The 25,777-nt window shown below is 39.4% G+C and overlaps 1 protein-coding gene and 2 non-coding genes across 3 annotated transcripts in view; 1 reads left to right on the top strand and 2 right to left on the bottom strand.

The window, feature by feature from the left end:
• The window catches only part of LOC141014502 (partitioning defective 3 homolog), a 357,805-nt gene that overhangs the window by 27,333 nt on the left and 304,695 nt on the right, over nucleotides 1-25,777 (top strand). Inside the window, exon 2 of the mRNA XM_073488320.1 lies at nucleotides 17,734-17,835. Within this exon, the coding sequence (XP_073344421.1) occupies nucleotides 17,734-17,835 (102 nt within the window). The remainder of the gene's footprint in view (nucleotides 1-17,733; nucleotides 17,836-25,777) is intronic.
• trnaw-cca (transfer RNA tryptophan (anticodon CCA)) lies at nucleotides 644-715 on the bottom strand. The gene has a single exon. It is a non-coding gene; the product is annotated as a tRNA-Trp (tRNA).
• Nucleotides 10,583-10,654, bottom strand: trnaw-cca (transfer RNA tryptophan (anticodon CCA)). The gene has a single exon. It is a non-coding gene; the product is annotated as a tRNA-Trp (tRNA).

Raw genomic sequence — 25,777 nt, 5'->3', positions numbered from 1 at the left:
TCATAAAAATCACACACAAATAGATCCTCCAGAGATGTGTTACTGTAAATAGAGCTTACTTCAAGCCTTATATTAAAATGTGATAGACCTCAAAAGCACAATGCTCCTGCTTCCACTTTGCTTTGTCAATTCTTGTCCAAGCAGTCATTTATTATCACCAGCTAATGGCTGTTGTTAGAGAGCAGGAGTCAGTTTAAGGTCTGGCAAGACATAAACACAGAGCTCAACTCCCTCCAAATGTAGACACACATCTGGACTGTCTTTGTCTTTTTTTAGACGAATTTCTTTCCTATTGTTTACATCTCATGTATTATTGAGTGCATGACTTTACTGTTACTCTCCGTGGCTCAGAGTTTCAGGCTTCATTGTTTGTGCTTTTTGGATGTTTGCCCAAGTGATCCTTTAGAAAGTGACTTGCACTTACTCTCTCTCTCACTGTGTTTTCCATTTGTCTGTGTGTCTTCCTGACAAAGATTCAGAAGTTCAGTAATTCCTGTCACATTGGAAACTTTGCAGGTCATTATGTTAGAATACTTCCAATTCGACTATCTTACCATACATAACTGAAAAGACCATTTATCATACAATCCATATATTTAGATAGATAACTTTCTTAATCCCGAGAGGAAATGAGGTAAAGATATGACCCCGACGTGATTTGAACACGCAACCTTCTGATCTGGAGTCAGACGCGCTACCGTTGCGCCACGAGGTCCTTTTGCTGGCTGCAGGTCCCCATGACTCAGCCACAGAGCGACATTGGTCTGGTGACAACACAGGTACCAGTCCGGAGCAGAAGCTATGTGCGGCTCAGCTCTGATCTAATTAAGAACATGCAGTATGATGTCTCAAATCACATCAGGGTCATTGATTTTGAAGGCCTCATGTGTTCAAAGTTAGGTAATGCATCAGCCTAGGATTATAAAAGTAACTGAATAAGTGAAAAAACACTGGCTACATATAGTTTTTTATGAAAAGCTCTTTTCTACCATGACTGACATTTGTAGTGTGTGACAGCGATGCATAACTTGAGATAATACACAGTACACTGCCTCCAGCTGCCTGTTAAACACAACCAGAATATCTAGAATTATAAGGTGAGAATGGATAAATTATACAAACAAGGTTGTAAATACACAGCAGGCTGTTGGTTTCATGACAGAGTATGTCATGCATATCATACCTCTGTATTTACATTGTGAGAAGTGGGGCAGTGGGTGGACTGTTGGTTGGTTGTGATGGGCCAACCAGCCACTTCTTTTTAGAGAAACTCAGTTTGCTACTGCGGGTTATTATCAGTGTTCAGACTCAAGCTTAGCACTGTTTGGTGAGTAAGTACATTTCTTAGGCTGTGCTACATCACATCTGGTGTCACATCACGTTGGACACTCAAAGTGAAAAGTAAGCCTCTATGGTTGTTAAGAAGAAGACAGTTTCATTTTGCCTCCAGTGTACGATTCACCAGCTGTGTGTGTTTTGTGGAATTAGAGTATGTATCCTGTGTTATTAGAGAACTCTTTATTAGGAACATGAGCTAATTTTGTGCTCAGCTGTTGCCGTATAGATGTGGGGAGAGCATGGTCACTGTCTCAACATGTGAGACCAAAGACTTGCCACTCCCTCTAGCAGCCCTTTACTCTTATGTCTGCTCTGCATATGTTGCTCTTGAACACTGCGGGATTTGCAAAAGCACACACACACGCACACACACACACACACACACACACACACACACACACACACACACACACACACACACACACACACACACACACACAGTTCCCTCTCAATGCACTGATCGTCCCTCCTTTCTTTAGTGTGAGGTGTGTGCTAAAGAGTGTAAGAGGGTTACATGGTCACGGTCTGTTGAATCTTTACAAACCATGACCAGCACACTCCTCAGAACAAATGGGTTCTGACTCTCACTCTCTTTACTAGAGCCCGACTTTTCGGGCCAATGCCAATACTGATGGTGGAAAGTAAAAAATTCCAATATCAAAATATTGATTGATATTGGCTGATATAAACTGAACTGACACCAGTGTACAGAAAAAGTAAACTCGTTGGGAATTTAAGAATTATTAGTTATTCTAAACATCTTTTTCTGCATTATAATCTCTAACAAGAGTTTTCGTATCAGTGCATAACGGGCAACATATATACGGCAATACCAATGCAACCGTTATATCGGTCAGGCTCTATGTTTTACATTCAAACTTGCCGCTCGAAACCCTATCCTGCATGCTCACCATCAACAAAAGCAATGACAGAGTGAGCTGACTCAATTCTTCATTGACTGAAGTTTACTCTTGTCTCCGTAACCATTATGTGTGGATGTGAGTTGCAGTCTGACCATTTGTCAACAATAGCACTGAGATCATGTTTCTATTACAGTACACAATGAGCAGGACATAATGATGTTTGTTCCACATTTAGATCCCAGGGACCTCCTCCTCCACACTCACAAACACAAATCCTAGAAGACACACTTTGACCTCTCTGTGTTTCACATCTGTAGCCTGTGAAAGAGCAGTGTGTGTCCTGACATCTCCACTGCGGGTTGTCTGTGCTTGGTGATTCACCCTGTGCTCTGTGTTTCACTTGGCTCGTTTAGAGGTCCCATCTGGCAAGCATAACCTCTGTGCTTATGAAATAATAAACAAAAGCGTGCCGAAAATTGTGCTGACTGACTGCTGCCTCTGTAAGCAGACAAAGAGTCTCGCAGTGCTCAGCCAGTTTCACTGAACCAGCAGGCCTTCACTTGCAGAGACTGTGCTGAATTTCAGTGCCACTTGTAGCAAAGTTGTTGGATTAGAAACTGGTGAGCTTGGTTGTCTTTGCTTTGCTAGTTGAAAATAACAGGTGTTATTCTGTTGCTTTGCTATTGTGAATGTTGGTGTGGCTCTTTTGCATGTAGAATTCTGTGAATAACAATAAATTGAAAGCGGCACATCCACATGAGAACATTCATTCATTGTTCTCTCCTTCTGTCCTGATTTAGATGTACATCACTATTGTTGCAATGACACTGGCATGTTTTCAGTTGTTTCCATTGTTTTCCGTATATTTTGGAAGTAAAATGTCACACTGGCGGTGACTGATGGGTGTGAAGTCTGTAACAGGTTCTTTATATTATGAAAATCCCCCCTTGTAAAATAACACTACATATTTCACATTTACAACCAAATCTGACCGTTTCTCTTCCTGAGCAGATGGCCTCCCTCAGGGTTTGACTCAGTTGTCCTTTCAGTAATATGACACCCTCACCCTCTGTCTGTTGGTGGACTTCTAATAAGCATTGGAAACTGACAGTTAGACTCATTATTAACCCCTAAAGGAAATCGTCCTTTTGCTTTTTCCCGTCTGTTGGAAGGTCAGAGGTCAGGGTCAACTAGGGTACTGTTTCCCGTTAGCGAGAGAATTCTAGGTTCTGCTGAGAAGAAAGTAGTATTATCTCAATTTTAAGGAAATTATAACATAAGTAAATACGACTGAGACATAATGATGATGTTTTTTTACTGACTGGTAACCTACTCATCAATGATTATAAACTTGTTTGCATCAGTAGTACATATTAGAAAGCTGTGTACACTATAACCATTTGTATGCCATAGGGTGTTCTTTAAACCAAGCATCTATTGTATTTTAATAAAAATCTTTATTGCAGTTTTATGTTTGCGAATACATTCATCCTTATAATTGCATGTACAAAGAGACATGATTTTCTCTTTAGTGCACCACAGTTGCCAAATCATGCATGTTACTCTGCATGTCCCACCATATCCCCAGAGGTGTTTGATGCCCCAGACAGTAAGGTGTGTAAGCTGTGTGTGCATGTGTGTGTAAAACACTCCTGCTGTTGCTAATGACCACTCGTCTCAGATGAGATGAAACTGGCTAGCTGCCTGAGCGAGCTACCTATCCTGGCACTTCAGAGAGATTGCTAATAAAGACGCTAATAAAAGCATGACTCTGGGAGGCAAGCCAACATGCAAGCTACTAGCTAAGCTAAATTACAGACTGTGACCTGTCTACAAGACATGGTTTAGTTTTATGTTTCTTTTTTATTTTTCACTGACTGAATAAAGGCTCAATACACGTAACTCCAGTCCTGAGATGGTTATTCTAAGAACAAAAAAAGACTCATGCTTTAAGAACTTGCCTTAAGAATTCGCTCAAGTCATACAGTCATACAACAACAAACTGCTGGGTTTTTAAGTCTGTCATGCCTCCTAATCAGTGGCACATCCCATTTGAAGGTTTCCTCTTTAATTGGCTTAATGATGTATCATTATGAAAGTACTCAATGAGATCCTCATGTGATAATGTCTGTTTTAATTTGTCAGTGAAACCTTCATCGCAGCAGCAGTTCCCGCTCATGCTGAGCCATGAGGCAGCATGTCTGGGCTGTGTGGACTCACACACACACACACACACACACACACACACACACACACACACACACACACACACACACACACACACACACACACACACACACACACACACACACACACACACACACACCAAAGCAGTCCGACCTGCTTTTTTTATCCAGACCAGATGCTCAGTTCATGAGGGGTGATGTGTGCAGTTGTAGTCCTGGAGAAACAAGGTTTAGGGACTACAAATCCCCTGCTGAAGCAGATCACACAGCAGGAGAGATGACTGTAGAGGTTTATCCAAGCATACAACTCATCTCAATTCAGAGAGCTTGGAAAATCAAGTGTCATTTGTATAGAGAATGTCTGTGCCTTTGACTTACAGTATAAGATGTTTTCCCTCCCCTCCACAGTTACAGAACGAGACTCCAGAAAAATTGACAGTAGCCTCTGCTCTGACTCAGTGTGTTTAGGTGTGGAAGATATTTGGAGGGTCTCTATGTTAAGAGGCTGCACAATTTGGCTCAGTGTGAGGAAATGTTACCTGTTGGACAAAAGAAATATAAATATATCTCTTTTAGCCTTTTCATATGTGGCTGCACTCAAAACATATCCATATTACAAAGTCATTCCTTGTTGTTGACTCTTTTGAGATTATGTTTCCTCATACAACCTTAAATGTCTGCCAGTTGTGTGCAACTTTATCTGTTTTCCATTTGAAAAAGTAGAACGATTCATTTACAAACTTGTTTCTTTTGGGTCTTCTGAGTACTTTGTTCAGTCTAGATGTTTAGAGCAACTGAGACTCTAACCCACATATTATGCATGCAACTGAATTGTTAAATGCTCTGAATGATTAATCATTAAATATGTTGTTTGTTGGAACAGTGACAGTGAGTGAAAGAGAAGGGAAGTTTGAGACTTTGTGAATTTGTAGTTGGCCCATTTTTGAGAGCAAACAGATGATATTGTAGACTTTGCCATGATTTTTGTAACACATGGTGGAATCTGCCTTAGTTCTGTGTTATAAAAAAAAAAACCCAATTATCTCAACAAGCCAGACGATCAGCAGAGGTCATCAGTTAATGGGGTAATTGTGGAGAAGAACTACTGTATGTAAATTGGTCAAAGTTTAATTAGTCAGTTTTGTGTGTAAATGAGATTAATGGTGCAGAGTAAAACTGCTGAGCAACTTTTTGTCACCAGGCAGTCAAGTACAGTAGCAGCAGACTATCCATCTAGAGTGTTAGTGAAAGAAAATTTCCCCTCTTCTGGGCAAGCAACGCTGTCTTTCTCTCTCTGTAAGGGTGGAATGGAGCTTTTTTTTCTCTCAGAAACAAAGTTGTAAAGTTTTATGCTGCCCAATTACACCGTCTCCAGCTTCTTACAATGTACAATGTGTGAAAATCTTTTAAACTTAATAACCAGCAAGACCATGAAAGTTCTTCATGACAATTAAATGTAGCTTTTTAGTCTCTCGTGCTGTTTCTTCTATTCATTTTTTAAACCCTGGACATGCTCCCATGGATAATAACATGCAGTACGCAGTAGGCCTCTCCGGTGTGTGCAGTCCTGCATGTATGTGTGTAGCGAGGTGTCATATTTCTCTCAGTGTTGTACTCTGCAGACTGCGGTGGCTTCGGGCAGGCAGTGCATCAATAATGCAAAGACCCTGGAGGTGACTTTGTCTCAGAGGAATACCAGTGTAAGGCTTCCCTCATATACTACTTCTTTAACAAATTACTATCTGCCTGAACGAAGATAGACAATACACAGTTTGTGACTGCAGTTTTCCACTAGAAGCAATTGTTCTGCCCCAGAGGGACGTTCAGTCTGTTTTAGAGAGCTAAAACAAACCAAGTGAACTGAACTAAACTGGAAAATCAACTATTACCTTCCACGTACAGGAGTTTGTCTTACCCACAACGTATGATGTCAACCAGCCAACTCGTCTGTCGGGTCAGTCAGGGCTAAAGAAGGCTTTTATAAACAACCAGTAACGAGCTCTTTATGAATTAGCATTGTGAGCACCACAGAGGAATTTTTGACTAGACGAGAAAGGCTGTCTCTAAAGCAGAGCTGCCTACTTAAGTATTTGTTTGAATAAAAGGACATTTCTACAGCCTATTAATGATACATGTTGGTATAAAAGTTTAGTCATTCTCTCTAGACTTTGTTAAATCTTTTAGTAAACTTTTGTTTGCTTTTCATCAACAGCACATTCTTCATCTGTCGTTGTACGAAGCCACTTCTCAGCCCTGATTATATACAATGTGTTTTAATTATTAATCATTTTATTTGTGTGTGGGATGCACTGACACCCATAACTTAAGATGTAAGGATTTACCTTCTTAAACCTTTTTTGTGTTTGACGCACATGCATAGAAAATGTAAGCTGCACTGTACAGTAAGTGACCTTGCAGTAGTTGCAGCAGTAGCCTGCCACAGTTCCATATCTTCTCCTGTTTTGCATTTGCTTTACTTTCTCTTGAGAGCAACAGTGAACACTTTGGCAAAGATAAGAAACTAGGGCGGTGTGTGTGTCTCTCTCCCCGTCTCTATCTGTGTGTGTGTGTGCGCGCACGCTTACGCACAAAAGAGAGGCAGAAAGCATTTGTGACACCAGTGTTTATGACTCACAGGGGAGAATATACACTCCATAAATCACAGCTGTTATTATGCTGCAGAGTGCAAACTGTAAAAGTGGGAGGTTGAGAAGCTGAACTACTGGGTTGAATTGGTGAGTCACAGGGAGGTCTGTGCTCCCAGAGGTCAGAGGTCCCAGTGATGTCTAAGCTCTTTGCTCAGGCTGTGAAAGTCTGGAGATTGTGCAGTCCTCTCTAAATTACCTGTTGAGATTTTAGCAAGGTGGTTATCTGCTCATTTTCACACTTTCACCATTTCATTACTTCAACGATAGAGTCAGTCCTTTCTCGTCCAGTAAATCCAAAATCCCAATGAAGTTTTGGGGAATCTACTTTGAACGTATAGTTTTGCAGGCTACCAATAACTTCACACTAGACAAAGTTAAACTACAGCAAAGCTGTCCTAGGGAGACATCTGGTCTTGTTAACAAAAGCTACTAAGAAAAAAGTAGGTAATTGGTAATATGCAGGTGGTATAATAATAATAATAATAACTTTATTTGTAGAGCACGTTTAAAAACAGTTCACTAAGTGTTTTGACAGAACAAAAGAAAGATGCTGCTTTTAATGAAATATGATACAGAAAAAGGCATAACCCAGCAGAAAAAGGGCTAGTCTGTTTTTTAATGTTTTTTTTTGCAAAAAGTGCCCACTTGTTTACAGGTCATACATATAAAAAAATCAGCATTGATAGATTATGAGTGTTGATATTCCTCATTTTTCATATATATCATATCTATCTGGTCTATTTGGTATCTGAGTTTTTTGTGTGTCTGATTGCCGATAAAGTAAATTCATTTCAAAATGCAATACCACTTTGTGGTCTTACTCAGTATCTCGCCTAACACACATCTTACTGGTTACACATCACAAATAATAGCCTATCAACATTAAATAATCTGAATCTGAAAAGTAACCAGTAACTTGAGATTTCAAATGAATGAAATACTCAAGTAAAGTAAATGTTGTTCACTGTTTATTTTGACACAAGATTTTTATTTGTACTGCAAATGTATATCGATTCAAATATTGGTTTTCTGTCTCCATGATTACTAATAATCAGCATCGGCATCTGCCCTTGAAATAAAAACACATTTTCTCTCCCTCATGTAAATTAAAAAACAAAAAACAAAAAAACTACTCCCTGACAGTGATACCTGCTGCTAAGTATAATGCTGATGTGGAGTTTAGAAGGCTTCATAAATGATAACTTCTGTATGACACATGTAACGAGATAGGACTGCAGGTTTACTGCACACTTAGATTCATTTCTCATGGCCCAAAAGAACTCCAGAAATAGAGGCGCTGCTGAGTCTTTGTGGTGAAATGCAGGTGCTGTTTGGTTACTTCAGGTGTATTGTGCATATTCCATCTTGTGGAGGGCTAAAAAAAAGTGACATGTTCTTGTGCTTCAGCTGACAGATAGTCCTTCTGTGGAAATCACAGAGCCTTAAAGTAAACCAGTAAGTATAAGACCAGTGGTATGTTCATCAGCCCATAGGCATGTTGGCTTTAGTGGAGATTGAAGCCCAGACCTTCTCAGTTGGGAGACAGCTGTTCTAACAGCTGAGCTACAGCACCTGCCAGGAAACCAACTTTGCACTAGCCTACAGTTTCCTGAAGTCTGATTACAACCAAACATCCATGTGAGCTGGAAAGTGTTGTGAAAGCTACATGTTGTTATCTCTATCATAAAAGCTCATTATAATAAGGATCAAAATGGGGGAGCGTCTCACTGTGAGCAACAACATAGACCATTGACCTGACATGCCTCTCTGGCAAACTGATCTGACAAGATACACTTTATTGAGGACAGGTCAGAGTAGCCAAACACCACATACATACCTGTGTCAACTGGATAGTCTTGTGAGAGCATACAGTTTTGAGTCCACAATCAGACAGTAGACCTATAACTTGTTGCATTCAGATTAACAGGAAAATCTTTATATAATGTATTTATAAATATTATACAAATATCATAATATCTAATGTTGAAATAAAGCAAGTTTGCTGGTTTAACTGGCCAGAGCCATACGTTGGACATGACCTTTGGGACCATATTGACTGCCACGTTGACGCTGGTGGTCAGGATGTGCCGAATTACTGATTCACTTTTCAGAGATCTTCTGAGCTGCAGCCAGAACCATATTTACTCATCATCTAACTTTTTTAACTGCACTCTCTTAAGACTTGCTTGAACACCGTCAAAGTTCTGTGTGACTAACTTGATGGTGGAAGCTGCAGCTGGGCTTGTCAAAAATTTGACCACAATGTGATTTAAACATGCAATTTTCAGACCTGGAGTCAGACACACTACTGTCACACCACAAGGTCTTACTTAAGCACCAGACATTTGAAAAGTACATTTAGCTGCTGATATGTTGAACTTTTTTCAGAGCTGCTAAAATCAGTCCCCATGAACCAGTCTAGAGCACTACTCTATCCAGCTGCTGCATATTCCTCTTAATCCACCAATGATCACTTCAGCCTGGCCATTTTTGAATTTGTTTGACTAATACTGATGATTAATGCTTTGCCATTTCAGTTTACTGTTTTTAGACTTTAGGGGGTTCAATGTATGTCTATAGAAAGGCCAGAGGAAATCATGTAATCATGAAGTTAGCTGATTTGAGACGTCATGGCTCTTTGATTTGCACTGAAGCATCAACTTAAACCAGCACACTTGAACATCAAATAAAAATCAAATCAATTGTATCTATATAGCCCAAAATCACAATCACATTGCCTCAGTGGGCTTTACAATCTGTACAGCAAGCGACATCTTCTGTCCTTAGACCCTCAGTGAGGAAAAACTTACCATGAACATCATCCCAAAAGTTTTAGGTTTGTTAATCTGTTTTAAAATATGCACAGGATTCTTAGCCCTTTGTTTTGGCAGATATTCCACAATTGCATTTTCATCAGAGCTGAGGTTAAGGACAGAGAATGTTACACTTGATGCAGAATCTTCACATGAATTTTGTGAATTGTTGCATACATTAGGGTAAGAACCAACCACGATCACACTTTTACAAAAAGAAGTAAATCTGACTAATAAAATTGTGGAATTAAATTAAGTACAAAATATGCAGTTTCTAAAGACAATTTCCTGTTCCATCTGTAAGGTACAATGGTGATTAAATTGTACTTCAGCATCACCTTTCAAATTGATAAGCTAATGATGAAGACAGTATTGTTCCTCACTGTGTCTGTTCCTTGTCAGCTGCGTGCATACTGATCACATCTCTTCACTTTCTCAGTTTACAGAGCAGGGCTTGTTGATGCCATCTTTAGAAGATAACTGACAGGATCATATTTCAATTGTCCTATAAAATGCTGCTTGTTGTTTGTGAAACTGCATCACTGTGTCTGTCCTACTGTTTTTGTGGGATAATCTCCAAATGCTTGACTTTCCCTAATAGTACTAAGCAACACTTTTCTGTTATCTTTGCCATCCACCACTGGCATTTCTCTTTTGCCTTCATTGATCCATGTGCAAAGCTGACACAACTTGATGATCATGATGACGGATTTTGCCAGGCTTTGAAAAACCTTTGACCCCGACGTGATTTGAACACGCAACCTTCTGATCTGGAGTCAGACGCGCTACCGTTGCGCCACGAGGTCCTTCTGCAGCATGGTTGTTTGAGACCCAGACCAATCTGCTGATTCTCCCTGTGGGAGCAGTAATACTTGCAGGAGCAAAAGCAGCAATCATAAAAACACACAGGCACATGTTCTTTCTTTCTCACACACACTTTCTCACACCCACCCCTCTCCCCCTGTTTCCTCTAGGGCACCAGTCTTTGTGTGGTCTTTGACAGGAACAGGCAACCCTCGCTGGTACAAAGACACAGATAATGGGTTGAAGAGAGCTATTGTCTGGGCTTATGTCGCAAGTGTGTGTGACACAGAGAACAACTACCTCTCTGTTTCCCCTCATCTTCTACAGTGGATCAGATAAGCAGACACCTGATCAGACTAGAGTGGCGGTATGTTACTCTCCCAGTGTACGAATGAATGAGAAAAGCTCACCAGTGACTAAACAGGCCAGTGGGGCAGGAGCTAAAGGCCCGGCAGACAATAGACAAGGACCCACCCTGAATATCTGCTGATATCTGCTTTGCCGAATACAACAGTAATTCAACCTGCAGATGTGTTCAGTGTCAACATAGCAGGGATTATTCTGAGACGGCATGTTAAGACACCAGGTTGCTTTTCATGTCCTTTTTCACTGTATTAAACATTCTCCTGTTGAATGTTTTGCTACACATGTAAACAGATCTCCCATTTACATACTCCCCATGACACTTAATCTGCTACTTTTGCACTGCTGCTGCTCCATTTGCTATACAACCATATCATTAAAGTGAAAGTAAGTATGCTGTAGATCCATGTGCTGTTACATTTAGCAATGCTACATGAAGACAATTCAAGTTTCTCCACTTACATTTGCACTTTATGGTGATATGCAGCTCCCTTTTCATGAGTTTTTGTATCTTGTGACGGTAATTGAAGAAACGCTGAAGCTAAGTTTGTCAAGTGGTGACATTAGTGAAATATGACAGGGATCTTAATGGTGCGATCCTGAATACCATTTTTTTTTTTTTTTTTTACCAAATCTGACAGGCTATCAAACTTGTGGTCATTATTCAACTATATACTTTGCTATTATTGTAATCCTGTCTCAAAACTCAACTTGATGAGCGAGTGAGTGTTGGGCAGTTACAACAGTTACGTGCATTGAGAGTCAAGCTCGCATTTGTGCACGCAGAGCAGAAGTGTTCACTTGCTGGTTTTTATGTGCGCAGGTTTTGAGACTACTTAAACGCCATAGAGGACCTCCAATTCTCGCCCTCTTTATCTGTCTTTAGACTCTTCTTTTTGGTGTGGCAACATCTCCTTTCTTTGAATACCCACAATCAAAGTCAGGCACGATTATAACGTTGTCAAGTACTTGCCGTACGTAACCATACCTCTGAAGTGTCATACTTTAGGTTTTAATGTCTTAGATGGTATCTCATGGTTTCATTGTGACATGGAAAGCCCATTGCACTGTTCTGCACTGGAATTCAATATTTCTCTTCTCAAGACATCGATGTAATACAGGTTACACTCGTTTCTACATGTCAGTTCTTCCTGTTGGCAGTAAGTTGGACAAATATGTTCTGTTCTCACATTTCTCTGAGCTTTTCGCCCACACTCACATGGCTCATCAAAGCTGTACTTAACAATTGAACTTGTCAGCTATGTTTTGTTCCTGTGGTTTTTGTCCCATTGTTAATTAAATAATGCAGTATTGCAGGGCTATTGTTTCTGTTTTAAAAACTAATTATGTACTAAGTTAGGACTTGAATAGTGATGGGGTGTTAGTGTGGTCTTGAAAGGGAAAACCCTTTCTTTTCACACAGTGACACCAGTTTGGACATGTTGTCTGGATCTGATGCTATTTTTCCTCTGAAGCACATGATGTTTCCACGGTAAAAGTGACCTCAACACCGAAATAGTTAGTTTGTGTCTGTTACTGGGAGCACATTATGACGAAAGTAACAATATCTTTTCGGATGCTAGATGATAATATGACACTAATACCATTCAACAAACTGTCTTTCCACTTGCTGGCTGGAGGCAGCCCAAAGAAATGTCACCTATCAGCAGGGCAGAAGACTTGAGGCCAAAACCATGTGTTGAAAAAAATAAATCGATAGTTGGAGAGAAACACAAACAGTGTTTTATAGTTCCAAAAGCTACACAACTGCAAGAGCCAATGTTGCATAATGTGATACTGATTTAGTAGCAGAAATGGTTACAAAATGGGATGAGGTTGATGCTGAGTGTGCTCACACTTTATCAACTCTTCGCCTGTCCACCCTACCCGCTGTTACTGTACACTACAATAATACAAATGACTCTTTGTTGGAAAAAGTGGCTTCTTCTCTGTTTCTCTTCAGTCCATTTGTACTGGATTATCATGTGTTTAACATTGGATTAAGCCCAAATGTCATTAAGTGTGGTAGATGTGATTGAAGGTCATTTGATAATACTTTAGGTTGCTCCTAAACAGTTGCCTCCACGATTTCCATGTTACCAAGTATGTTGTATATATTAGTTTTTATTTTTAAAGTTATTGGATTTGTTTACGTGATAATTTATTCTGATCCCATAGCGTCTTTTAATAAAAAAATCCTATGTGGTGATATGACTTGGTTTGGGAGAATCCGGGTTAAAAGATGACTTCTAAGGGGAACAAATTAGATTATCACCCAGCACTGGGAAGGGAAACTATGTATAAAAAAACAACATTAAATGTGCTCTGTGGAAGTTCTGTGATGTGCTGGAAGCCAGGTGTTAGTTTATGTTAGCAGACTCCATTTCAAAACTAACATTAGCTACCGGTGTAGAGAGAGGCACTGACACCAAAGTCACATCCTTTGGACTGTTGCAGAAAATCCGACCTGAGTCCTTCACAAAGAAAATTCCACAGTCCAGCAGCATTTAACAACTTAAACAAATTGTCCACCAGCCTGTGTAGGCAATCCACTTACATATGGCCAATAAAAAAGTTATTTATGCATGGAAATTGCTACAAATTGTCACATAGACACCGTTTAAAGAGTATCCTACATATTATCAACAGTAGCACAGGTCCTGGATGAATAATACTAAGAAGTAGGCTAAACAGGGGGTTTGACCGTTGGGTGTTTTGTGAGCTAAATGGCTAACATGACTAGAGGCCCGTACTACCAAGCAGGATTTGGGGTTAGCGAGATAACTTCAGGGTTATCTATGGGTTTTCAGTGGTCTTACTGGGGTCAGTCACCATGGTAACTTACGCTGCACAGCTGCAGGTTATGTTCGAAATACCAGACCAACAAATATAACCAATCAGTTCTCTCGGTGTGTGAAGTTTGTTAAGTATCCTTCCTTCTTCATTTAATTTTTTTTCTTTTGGCTGCAAGCAATCGCAAAGCCTTTTCATTGTTTGTTTTTATCCTGATATCATCTTACAACAGATTGAAGCACTGAAGCGGTGTACTTGCTTTGAGATATGAAAGTAATGCTTTCAATTGTTATTTATATATTTTAATTTGCTCCCCAATCTGTTTGACACCACATGGATTGCAGCTGAAATAAAAAAGCTAAAATTGTCATACACATTGCTAGAATAGATCTAAGCAACATATTCATTTCATGGATTGCACAAATGTAATTATAGTCAGATCTTCTCATGCCCTAATTATGGGCCAGTGATGTTATAATCCTATTAATTTTTTGCATTTCCACAGTCAGTGATTTTTTGTCAGATGCCACTCTGTGTTTTTAACAGCAGTTTGCATTTCTTTAAAACATATTTCTCATTGCTGCCAGTAGACAAGTAGTAGTTTGCCATCAGTCAGATGGTGCAAACACGCCCCTTTTTATGTGAATGCGCGTATGGCTACATGTGGATAACCTGGGGTGACTGTATATACTTAGCCTGTAAGTATACACAGGAAAGAAAAACCCAACTTTTATACCCCTTTCACACTGGCCAAAAAATCTACTTACACCCACTCACATCTGGCTTTTGGTACAATGTGAATGTTATCAGGATTTAGTCCCAGGTCACCTAACCCTGTAGAAGTCACGGGTGAACACACTAATTTACTCTCTTTTTGATGTTATGACGTGTTAAAGTTCAGGCTTGTTAATGTGTTTAATGTTAATATACTATAGAGTTTGAAAGAGACTGAAGTTAGAGATATTAAAAAGCAACCGTTGTTTGTGGCTTACATGTGGCCTGAGCCTTGTCAGCTGCCGAATCGGTACTGCACATGTGCAATGCAATGTGTTTTGTTCAGCACGATAATCTTCACAGATAGACACCACTTTTGTGATATTTGAAGCGTAAATTAGATCGCTAGAAGTAAAAACGTATTGTTAGGCTATAAACAGACTACATTGCAGTCACATGACCATAAAGCATCTTACTCCACAATTACTACACATGTTTTCTGTAAATTGATCACTCGACGTTGTAAAGTTCGAGCTAGAATAATTTGCAACTGAAGTCCGCCTGTAAAGACAGACTCGTGATCAGATGAGTCTCCATGTTCAGCGAGTGACGTTAAATGTCCCTGACTACTTCTGTAGTCTCATTCAGCCACCTGTAAGCAGCTGCTGTTTTTAAGACTTGTGAGCACCTTATAATTCAATTGTGGATCATTTAATGAATGTATTTTATGTCATAGAACAAAATGTGTAGGTATCTTAAGCCTGTGGTAACTACAGACCTTATTACAGGTGTTTAACCAAAAAACAATTAGAAAAACCCATAGACTTTGAGACAATGTGCAAAAATTCTAACTTATTTCCAGGTTTTAGGACTACAGATTTAACCAGTCTATGGAGAGTTGTTGAACTGATAATTATTTGGTATTGCTTTTGGCTTGCTGGAGGCAAAGCGCACTGATTTTAGGCCCACATCATTCTAAGTCACATCAAAAAGGCATTTTCAAACGTCAAATACTTTCCTTCAATCTGGAGTGTATTTCTGGGAATAAGTTATGTGACTGAGCTTCTCTCAGAATCATATTTTTTTCTCCTAATCCATCCGAGAAACAAGTCTGGATGAGGACCATGCCAAGCAGACACGGACTGTGTCAACATTTGAAGTTTTTTTTTTCCTTCTGTTTAATGCTGAGGGTCATTTTGTGGCTTGTAATGACTTCCAGCGATGGTGAATTTGCTGTGTTTTTCTTCCTGTGGACTATATGTATGTCTTGTAGTGTTATTGCAGTGAAGTTTTATCAATTTCTCATTCTTCCTCCAGGTTGGACCGCTTTCAGGATAGGCTTTATAGCAAGCAACCCTTAATTGAATTTTACTGTACATGCATTTACTCTATATGTTTCTTTATGGATACCATATTGAATTATTCTTTCAGTGGCCTTGAAAGTTGACTGTATAATTTTCTCTTGTTTCTGATTTCTTGTCTTGTCTTTTGGGAACATCCCTCATAAATTCACCATCTTTCCCCCCCTAATAACCTCAGAAGGAAGAAAAATACCACACAGTTACTCCCCTCATGCTTTGGACCATTTTGCCTGGTGAACCACACTGGAGTTCAGAGCCGTACAACAGAGCCGTGCATGAAGGCATTTAACCACAGACCCAAAAAAGACAGCTAGGTTTTGGAAGAGAAAGCATGTAGCAAAGGAGACAGAGGGAGGGAAATGGAGTGAGAATAAAATACAGACAAAAGAGTGAGGAGATTCTTTCCTAACATGGTGAAGGAGGGACAGTCACTGAGCTGAGTGGTTTCTATTTAGCCTCCTCTCTCACTGGGCCATCATGCCTCAGTAGTTGTTGGCTATGAGCTAGGCAAGGCCCGACTGAGAGAGAGCAGGAGAAGCTTTTATTCATTTTAGATGTTTTATTACTGAATACCAAACATCCAAACCAAATATGGGATTTTTGACAATATTCTGGTTAGAGTATACACAGTATTTGCAAAATGTCTAACACTCATGCCATAAGAATATAGGCCTATATTTTATTTGAAAAACAGAGTAGTTGCAGTAATCAAAAAAAGAAGTCTAAGCCAAAGCACAGTAGCTCTCTGGACCCAAGGACACTCTGTCTTTCTGTACTCGGGCACAGAGAAATAGCATGAATGCTAATAGTTGACTGATATATTTATTTCTACAACAATTGTAGATTAAACCATTAAACCAATTCAACTAGTTAAAATGGACAAAATATTAATGAACACATTATGTTGGTAGGTACTGAGTTTTACCCTCATATTTCCTGATGACGATCCAAAGACAGAGTGCACTTAAAGTATTTGGTAGGTAATTTTTTTGGGGGTAAAGAACACTAACACAAATACAGGCTAAATTTATGGCTGTGAAAAGCAGTATACTGTACTGCATATACAGTAGATGCCTAATTATGTCTTTATAGGACTTACTGACATTACACATTTACACTTCTCAAATTACTTCTCAACTGCACCAAGTTCATGTAGCACAATAGATACATGCTGTACTGTACACTACCTGTTAAGTCTGTGATCATTACAAAACATCAATTACCATAAACAGTATTTGATCAAGGTTTGAGATATGCTGTTATTTATTTTTCTCTTATAAAATCCATATTGGATTAATTACACCTTGTATGATCCACTGAGTTGTTGTGGGACTTCAGCTGCACTACTTTCTGTACCTGAATGCATTACATATGCGTGGATGTTATTTAGATTCTGATGCAATAAAGGTGAAGGCAGTTTTTGAACTGAGAGGGGGAGTGTGAAGGCATGTTTTCAACCTTTATACGTACTTTGAAATGTAACCATAAGAACTGACGACTATGACACCTCCTGTCTCACACTTATTCTCTTTTCTACCCCCATACGGAGAAAGCTTTCAGCCATAGGCTTATTTTGCAGACTATCGAGCAGGGGATTAAAATATTTCATAACTGCTATCATGATGTCAATCCATAACCACGTCAGAGCCCCAGTGTGCCTGGATCATTACATGAACCACGTGGTGGTTGGATCAGCTGATTCCTAAGGAGACACAAGCTACTAATTAATTTGGCCTGGCAATGCTAATATGTTGCCTGGCTTTACTTACATAAGACTGTAAATCCAAAGCCTATATGGTGATAATAAAGCTGATCTCATTACACAGCTAATGCTCTCTTTTTTCATTCAGGACCCCAGCTATTGGGTCCAGGTCCACAGGTTGGAACATGGAGATGGAGGCATACTGGACCAGGACGACATGCTGTGTGATGTCGTGGATGACAAAGACAGGGTGAGTCAGTTGGAGTGAAACTGCGATAAAAAGGGGAGCATGTGATATGTGCATATTTTATTTTTTTTATTTTCCCAAACTGATATTTCCTGTTTTTCCACCTCTTTGCTTTTACATTCAGTTTTTCCTTGTGCAAAAATAGCTTTGGTTCAGTCTGTGCTCTGAAGCTTTGTGCATAAAGCTTTGGTAGTACTACAGAGAGTTTGGCCAACATGTGCTTATGATTACACCTGTGTCTCATCATTAGGAAAACATTACAGAACAGTGAACTACTGCACACCGGCATGTTCTCTAATGTGTAATGTGTAATCGTTACGATCCACTGGCAGCAGTCCTCCAGTGCTTTCACACATGTGGAAGGTTCAAGTCCTCTGTGTTGCATTCAAGGCTCCACTTTGATGTGTGTGTGAGGGTGTGTGTATTAAGAGTGTGTGGGCAAAATCCATGTCTGAGGCAGGATGATATCACACTGCCCACCCCACACTAGACCAACTGTAAATAATTACCCACAATCCCACTGCATCCTGTCTATGGGAACAGTGCTGACTACACCTGAGTCACTAGCTGTTTGGCTTTAATGTGGGGCCAATAAGTGAGCTGTAACCTCCTCTTTGTGTCTCTGTGAGTGGTACATGGTTTCAACGATTTCTCAACCAGCTTTTGGTTCATTTAAGTTGTTGAATGAAATTTGCTAGAAGTTACTCAACAGTGAAATACTTACTTAAATAAATGAATAAAATTAATTCAAAGTATTAACAGCACAACAGCTAATGATAAACTTAACAGAGAGAACTTTCGTATTATAACAATGAACATCTACCATTACTGACCGTAGCCTTTTCTGGTGTACTGACTTCAATGATTAATCCGGTGCTTTCATCACTTCAAAGATGTCAAAGCTTTAAGCCAGCAGGGCCATCATGATATATTCCTCTTGATGGTGATGAAACATGTGAGTTTCAATTGAAAGTGTTATCTTTGATTCCTATCTGTTAGCAGTTTTTCTCAGGATATCCAATGTCACAGACCCACTGTTATCTTGTGAAATCTGAAAAAGAGTTCTTCTCAAGAACATTTTTGTGTTTTGTGCTGCTGTTTCATGTTGAAAAATAAATTTCCCACATTTGATATCTGTGGTTTAAATAAGTTCAGTGAGCTTCCAGTTGCTCTGAACAGCCGGTCTGTTTGATACGCAGATGCTTTTTGGTTGTGTGTGTGTGCATTTGTACATGAATGAGAAACTGAGAGAGAGAGGAAGAGTATGTGTGCATGTGCATCCACACACTTTATAATGACTATGTGGTTGGTGCCATGGTTACGCATCAGGTGGGATCAGGGGTGAGAGCAGCTGTTTTGCACCTGCTGTCTGAAAGACTCCTTTCTCTCTCCTCTCCTCTCCTCTCCTTTTCTCCTTTTCATTACCTTTATCTGTTCTGATTATGCAAATAAGTGCTCCCTCTGGTGGTGGTGTGGGCTCTTTACATCTTACTGATGACAGAATATTGAATTTCATTAACCAATTAACAAGCACAATAGTTGATTTTTGGAGTTATTTTTTCTTCGGATAAGTTTTTGAGTGATATTCTGAAAGTTATGTTACAGCTTAAAGAGCTCTATGTACCCGTAACAATATCAGTCAGCCTACAAAATAAACAGTGCTGTAAATGACACAGAAAGCACAGCTCAGCTGGATGTGGGCAGGGACAACTAACTTTACACCAGTGGAACAGCCTGTGTGTGTGTGTGTGCGTGTGGGTTGTTTGTGTGTGTGTGTACACACTTGATTTTATCTCGCTGTGTGTGGGTGCCTTCTTCTTTGTGTGTTTGTATGTAAATGTTAGTAGTAAATCCAGTCCGTCTGCTTCTTTGCATCATCAGTTACTGCCTCTGTCCCAGTTTTACTCTACTAACAGTCATTTCATTTTATTGTTCATTTTAACCCATTAATGACAGCACTCCTCTTATTATTCTGGATGTAGCACATTCACAGCTTCCTGGGCTGTGCTGGGGCGAGAGTCACATACTGCTTTTGAAGGTCTTAATTAGAATCTACAACTTTCTCACTCTGATGTGGTTAAAACACAAACACTTAATTTGCTTATTAGCTAAACTTGGCTGTGGGTTTTTTGTACGATGTTAAACATTAGTTTTCTTTTGCACTTCTTGTGTTTTAACTGTGTATTTACTGTGGCCATTTTGTTGACAGCCTTAAGCCAAATTATAACACTTTCCATCACATTCAGAATCTCAGTTGTCTTAAAGTTTACATATAACTTAATGTAAATGAAAGAATCCATTTAGCCATGACAAGCTGATGTGATAGCTGTTCACTAGAAGTACAGTCATTTCAAAGGAGTGGTGCATAAGTGCTGCATCAGTTGTATTCAAAGTTTTTAAGGCGTGCTATTTAACTACTACTGTAGTAATTCATTACTGTTCGCATGTCTTGCTGTTAATTTGGCAGCGGAATGGAAGGTATGTCTAGCCGAGATTAGACGCATGTAATCAGTTTTATCCCCTTAGATTTGAGCTGTGGAGTAGATGCTTCAAACACTTGTTGGCACAGGGTTAATGGATTATATCAGTGGAGTGAACGCAGTCCTGTTTTGCCCATTGACCCCGATGTGAACTGACCACGCAACCTTGTGATCTGGAGTCAGACGTGCTACCAAGGCACCACAAGGTCCCACTGCCTCCTGCCTGCTTCATTAAAAAGCAGACACATTTGTACATAGTGCGTATATAGTGTATTTTATATCTTAATTTGATGAAGTACACATCAGTGATTCACTTGTCACTTTCTTCATAGATCACATTGTCTCTGTTTCACTTCTCTTATTTGTCTTTCAAGGGGATAATCTCAATTTTCACCCCTTTTTATAGGACATCAGGCTTATACTTCTTACCGACTGCTTATATCCACTGTTGGTATTTTTGCTGTAACAATTTCTTCCACATTCAAGTGTAAATGAACAACTTTAGATCTACTTTGTGTCACTGCACTGAGAAAACAGAGAGGGGCAGAAACTACTGTTGTCACTTTGCAAGTTTCGGTGCCTCTACCGTTGGGAGCACCCAAAGTAGTAGTAGTAGTAGTAGTAGTGTGTGTGTGTGTGTGTGTGTGTGTGTGTCAAATGCCTGGCTCAGGTTCAACAGTCAGATTATCATACGGTGATTCATATGCAATCATAGAGCTGCATGCTGCAGCCTGCCTGCCTCTGCTCCACAGATGTTCACATTGATTATCTATATAACTTCCATTTCACAAGCATGCGGACAGTTGGTTTATTTTACTTTAGGTCATGTGTTGCAGGAATGTTCCTCTTGCTATTCCTAGTTTGGTTCTAGTGTGAAGTTAAGCTCTATGTTTAAATGTTTTTCCTATGAAGATAATTCTGATGAAATCATGATTGTTTGTTTTGGACACATTTGCTCGATCACAGAGATTAGTTCCATCTTGTCTGTCCACAATGTCCTAACGATACCGGGAGTGTTCATTGATAGCTACTAGCAGTTGCCAGACCAACTCTTTGGTGCGCTACTGCCACCAGTTGGAATGAAGTGTGAAGTAGAGGTTTGACAGAGGAATAGCTTTTTTATTGTGTTTTTTTAAATCTGGGTGCAGTGGTTATAGAAAATGTATGTATGTTGCTTGGGTACATTAATTTACATCTTAAGGGTGTATTCTTAAATGAGATATGCTTACCTACATGCTTAATATTCTATGCAAATGTCTGTCTGTGACCTCTTTTATACAAACTGAAGCTTTCTCTCTAATGGTAGACACAAAGCTTTCTTTAGGACTTTCTTATGGTGCAGTGGTGGAGCGTCTGACTCCAGATCAGATGGTTGTGTTTTTAAATTATGTCAGTGTGAAATCTATTCAGGTGCATAACAAACAATAGATTAAAATGATACTACTACTTCTACTACTACTACTACTACTACTACTACTACTACTAATAATAATAATAAGAATAATAATAAAAGTTTCTATCTGCTAGTGCACATTGGTGTGTGCATGTAGTAGCACACTCTACTACCTCTGCAGCACTCTATGATACCAACAATAAGGATATTATAGGCTAAAGGATCAGTGTAACTTCTAATCGCAACACGATAATGCTTTCAACAATTTTTTTTAGCTAGTTTAACCTTAAGGAATAAGTACTCTGAATATGTACATTTTTGTGCCCTCTTAATTTAAATTATGGGAACTAATGAATTACTACAACATGCACATGATAACTGAAATAAAATCAAAATGGTGTACTCGTATGAGGATCCCAATCAAATATTTGACCAAAAATGTTTATTTTGTAGGACAGTGACACTAATCAAACACCACGGACAAAGTAGAGACTGTGGTCTCTTTTTATATGGACAGCTGTAGACACACTGCTGATACGTAATACGCTGATATTTCATTTGGAAAGAGACTAACTCCTAACTCCTGTTTTTAGCCTGTTAAGTCTTCAGCAGGACTGAAGGAGCTCCTGCCAAATGACACAGCCTCATTTGGTCAGTGAAGAGTATCTATGAAGGCGGTATAAACTTTCTTCTAGCTCGGGAGCCTTAGGTTAGACTTCTGAAAATCCACTCTGTGTGAAAAATACTGCAGATAGCTATCAAGTGGCTGGAAGTGGCTGTAAAGCAGACACTTCATCCATACACCAGATGGCAATGTGGCAATTAAAATGACTCCTGGTTAGAAGATGGCCTTAGGTAAGAAATTCACAATATGGGTCTGCTGAAATGAGTTTATAAAGAAATGAAATCGGTGATATGGACAATTAGATGAAATTAGATGAGACTTTAATGGCTGTTGCAAGGAAATTGGGCAATTGCATTAGCAATTTAAAACTGTTGTTGTTGTGCAAGACAAACTCAATGTCTAATGCAGAAGCAGGCTTGATTTCTGTAATTAAGTCCTGTGAATGTGTGGTATAAAATTGTGTGTCACACTCATTGGTTAAAAAGTGGATTTATTAATTACCTCCGCCAAGGAGGTTATGTTTTCACCTGTGTCCGATTGTTCGTTGGTTTTTCAGCAGGATTACACAAAAACTACTGAACAGATTTCCACAAAACTTGGATGGAGGATGCCCGATAGACCCAAATAACTTTTGGTGCATGTCCAGATAAAGGGACAGATCCAGGAATCTTTTGTCACTTGAAGTTATGGGTGGTTTATAATTCAGAGTGATACAGGGATAACAAGTTCTATCTTGGGTTAGAATTAAAGGAGACTGTTGGGTGTTGGTGGAGGCATGTGCTCTACTGAGTTCATTCTAGTATTTTTATTTATCTAGTCGGGAGAAGAGAACATACAGTCCTCTTTACTTGAGGCAGGTATGCTGTATTTGTGCTAAAGTTCATCTGAGAGTTAAAATCATTTCAAATCAAAGTAGTGATCCATGAAAACTGCAAGTTAATGTGAAATCTTTGACCTCAACCTAGTCATCACATAAAACAAAGCTGGTCAAGATCAGGGCTGGTTTTTAGAGCTGGAATGATTAGTCAATTTATCGATTAGTCAATCGAAACAGAATTAATTGCCAAGTATTTTGTTAAACGATTAATCATTTCATGTCATTTTTTCAAGCAAAAATGTCAAACATTTCCATGGTTCCAGCTTCTTAAATGTAAGGATTTGCTGCTTTTCTTTGTCATTTATCATAGTTGATCACAAGTCTGTTTATTGACATTTTATAGAGTAAATTTCTAATTACTGTGAAAACGACTGGAAAATAAACCGTACTTGTGTTAAATTCAGTGTTAGGGTAACACATAAACCTAAAAATACCAAATTACATGCAATGACATCACAGCCTATGCACTGCTCTGTTTTGTCTTGTGTCAGACACCATTAACCCTTTACACCTGACTGAGCCTCATCCAACTTGTCAGCTTGCTTAGTGTGCTAGTTGCCATCTAGATATTTGTCTAAAGGGAGCTTGATAATACATAAGAGAAGATGATTTCAGGAGCAGGTCCCTTGGTGTTTGTAGTCTGGATGTACCTTATTAACAGGGGTGAGGATAAGCAAGCCTGTACCCGTGGGCTTAATGAGCGCAGGGTCGAAGGGTGAATCCTCAGGGACGACAAAGGGAGAAAGCTTGTTAATGCAGAAATACTTGAATCAGCATTTCACGAGAGAGTATTTTACCACAGGTGCATGTTGGCGTGTACAGAAGCTGCAGTGACACTTGTGAACCACAAAGAGGCGCTCAAGCCCAAGTGATAGCAGTCTACAGCATTGGCTGTGTACCGTCTGCTACACAGACTTCTACAGAGTAGATTGTCTTTTGTTTTGGGAATGTCTAACAGATTCATTATGTTTCACAAAACAAAAGACAAAAACTCAAGAAAAGATTGAGGAAGTACAAAGAAAGGAAAAGAAAAAGTCTAATCGCAACTAACTGAACTGTCCATGTCTGACTGCCTCCTCCATTTGTGCTAATGCGGCCTCTTTATAATGAGTACCACATCCATGGCTCCTGTGGCTGAGCTCCTTGGACAATTGGCATTTTCTTGGCCCCTGAAGTTGGCATTGCCATGGCAACGGCAGTCGGGTGCCAAGTGGGCACCTGCGCTGGGTCGAGATCAAGCCGTGAGTGAAATTAGCCAAGGCTAAAGCAGGGTCCCAGCAGCTGCCCCCTGGTACCAGAACACTGCCGGGGGAAATCAAAGACTAATTACTCTGTTTGTCTGTGCTGTGTGTGTGTGTAAATGTGTGTCTGCATTTGTGTAGGGATGTGTTTGTGAGTGAATGTAGCCTCTTTTGGCATAGATTGAGGACTATTGTGTCTGGTTGGCCGTCTCTCACCATCGTCTCTCAGACAGAGTAATGCATTCACCTCACACATTGTGGACTGTTTATTCTGTACTTGCCTTGCATCTATACAACTTAGAATGATTCATTGTCTTGTGCAGTTTCAATGAATCCATGGAACCTGATTAGATTTTTGCAATGCAATATGATAAAGTCCCTATTTTCTGTAGGTGGAGCAGGAGATAACCAGAGAGCGTAAAACCATCAAACCATTTGTACTTTTTCTCACTGTGCTGATGTAGAGAAATTGAAGTGCAATTTATTTTACCACAGTTTGGTACCTAATCAGACAGACTTGACTCCATGTTGTTTTGCAGCAGGTCTGTAATGTATTGAATAATTAAATTTACCTGTGGAAAAAACACCAGAAATACTCTGATATTTGCGGACAATGAAGCCAAGGAAGCTCCTCTCTACAGGCTACATAGTGTCATAAATGTGTTATAGCACATGTGTTATGCCCTCTGGTGGCCAGACAGACAGATCAGGGGAGCCTTAGCCTCTGTGCATCATCTTTATTCTTCTCTGGTGGATGTGGATGGCTCTAAATTGGCTGCAACTAATGATTATTTTCATTATTGATTATCAACTGGTTATTTTTTATGATTAATCAATTAATCGTTAAGTCAATAATAAATGTCAAAAATGTGAAATATGCTCATCACAATCTCTCATCACCCAAAGTAACGTCTTCAAATAGCCTCTTTTTTTCAACCAACAGTCCAAAACCCAAGACTCTCCATTTACTATCATAAATGACAAAGAAAAGCAGCAAATCTATTTAATAATTAAGCAATCATCAAAATAGGTGGCAACTAATTTTCTTTCAAGCGACTATTCGATCAATCCACTAATTGTTGCAGTTCTAGTTTTAAATGGTATAGTTGACCTGATGACCCTCTGACAGAAGGAAGCAGGGACTTGAGGTGAAATGCATACCTACAGGAATATTTGACAGTTCCCATGTTTCTCTGTCAGCCATCAGCACCTTTTTCTGCTCAGAAAACTCCCTTCAGACTGACACATATCCTCTGATTGACACTTAGATTCAGGTAAACATATGGTTATATACTTGAACTTTGAAATGTGTAACTGCTGATGGAATCA

Source organism: Pagrus major, chromosome 19 (assembly GCF_040436345.1).
Source record: "Pagrus major chromosome 19, Pma_NU_1.0".
NCBI lineage: Eukaryota > Metazoa > Chordata > Actinopteri > Spariformes > Sparidae > Pagrus > Pagrus major.
The sequence above is the reverse complement of the archived record's forward strand: the minus strand, read 5'-3'. Positions and strand labels throughout refer to the sequence as shown.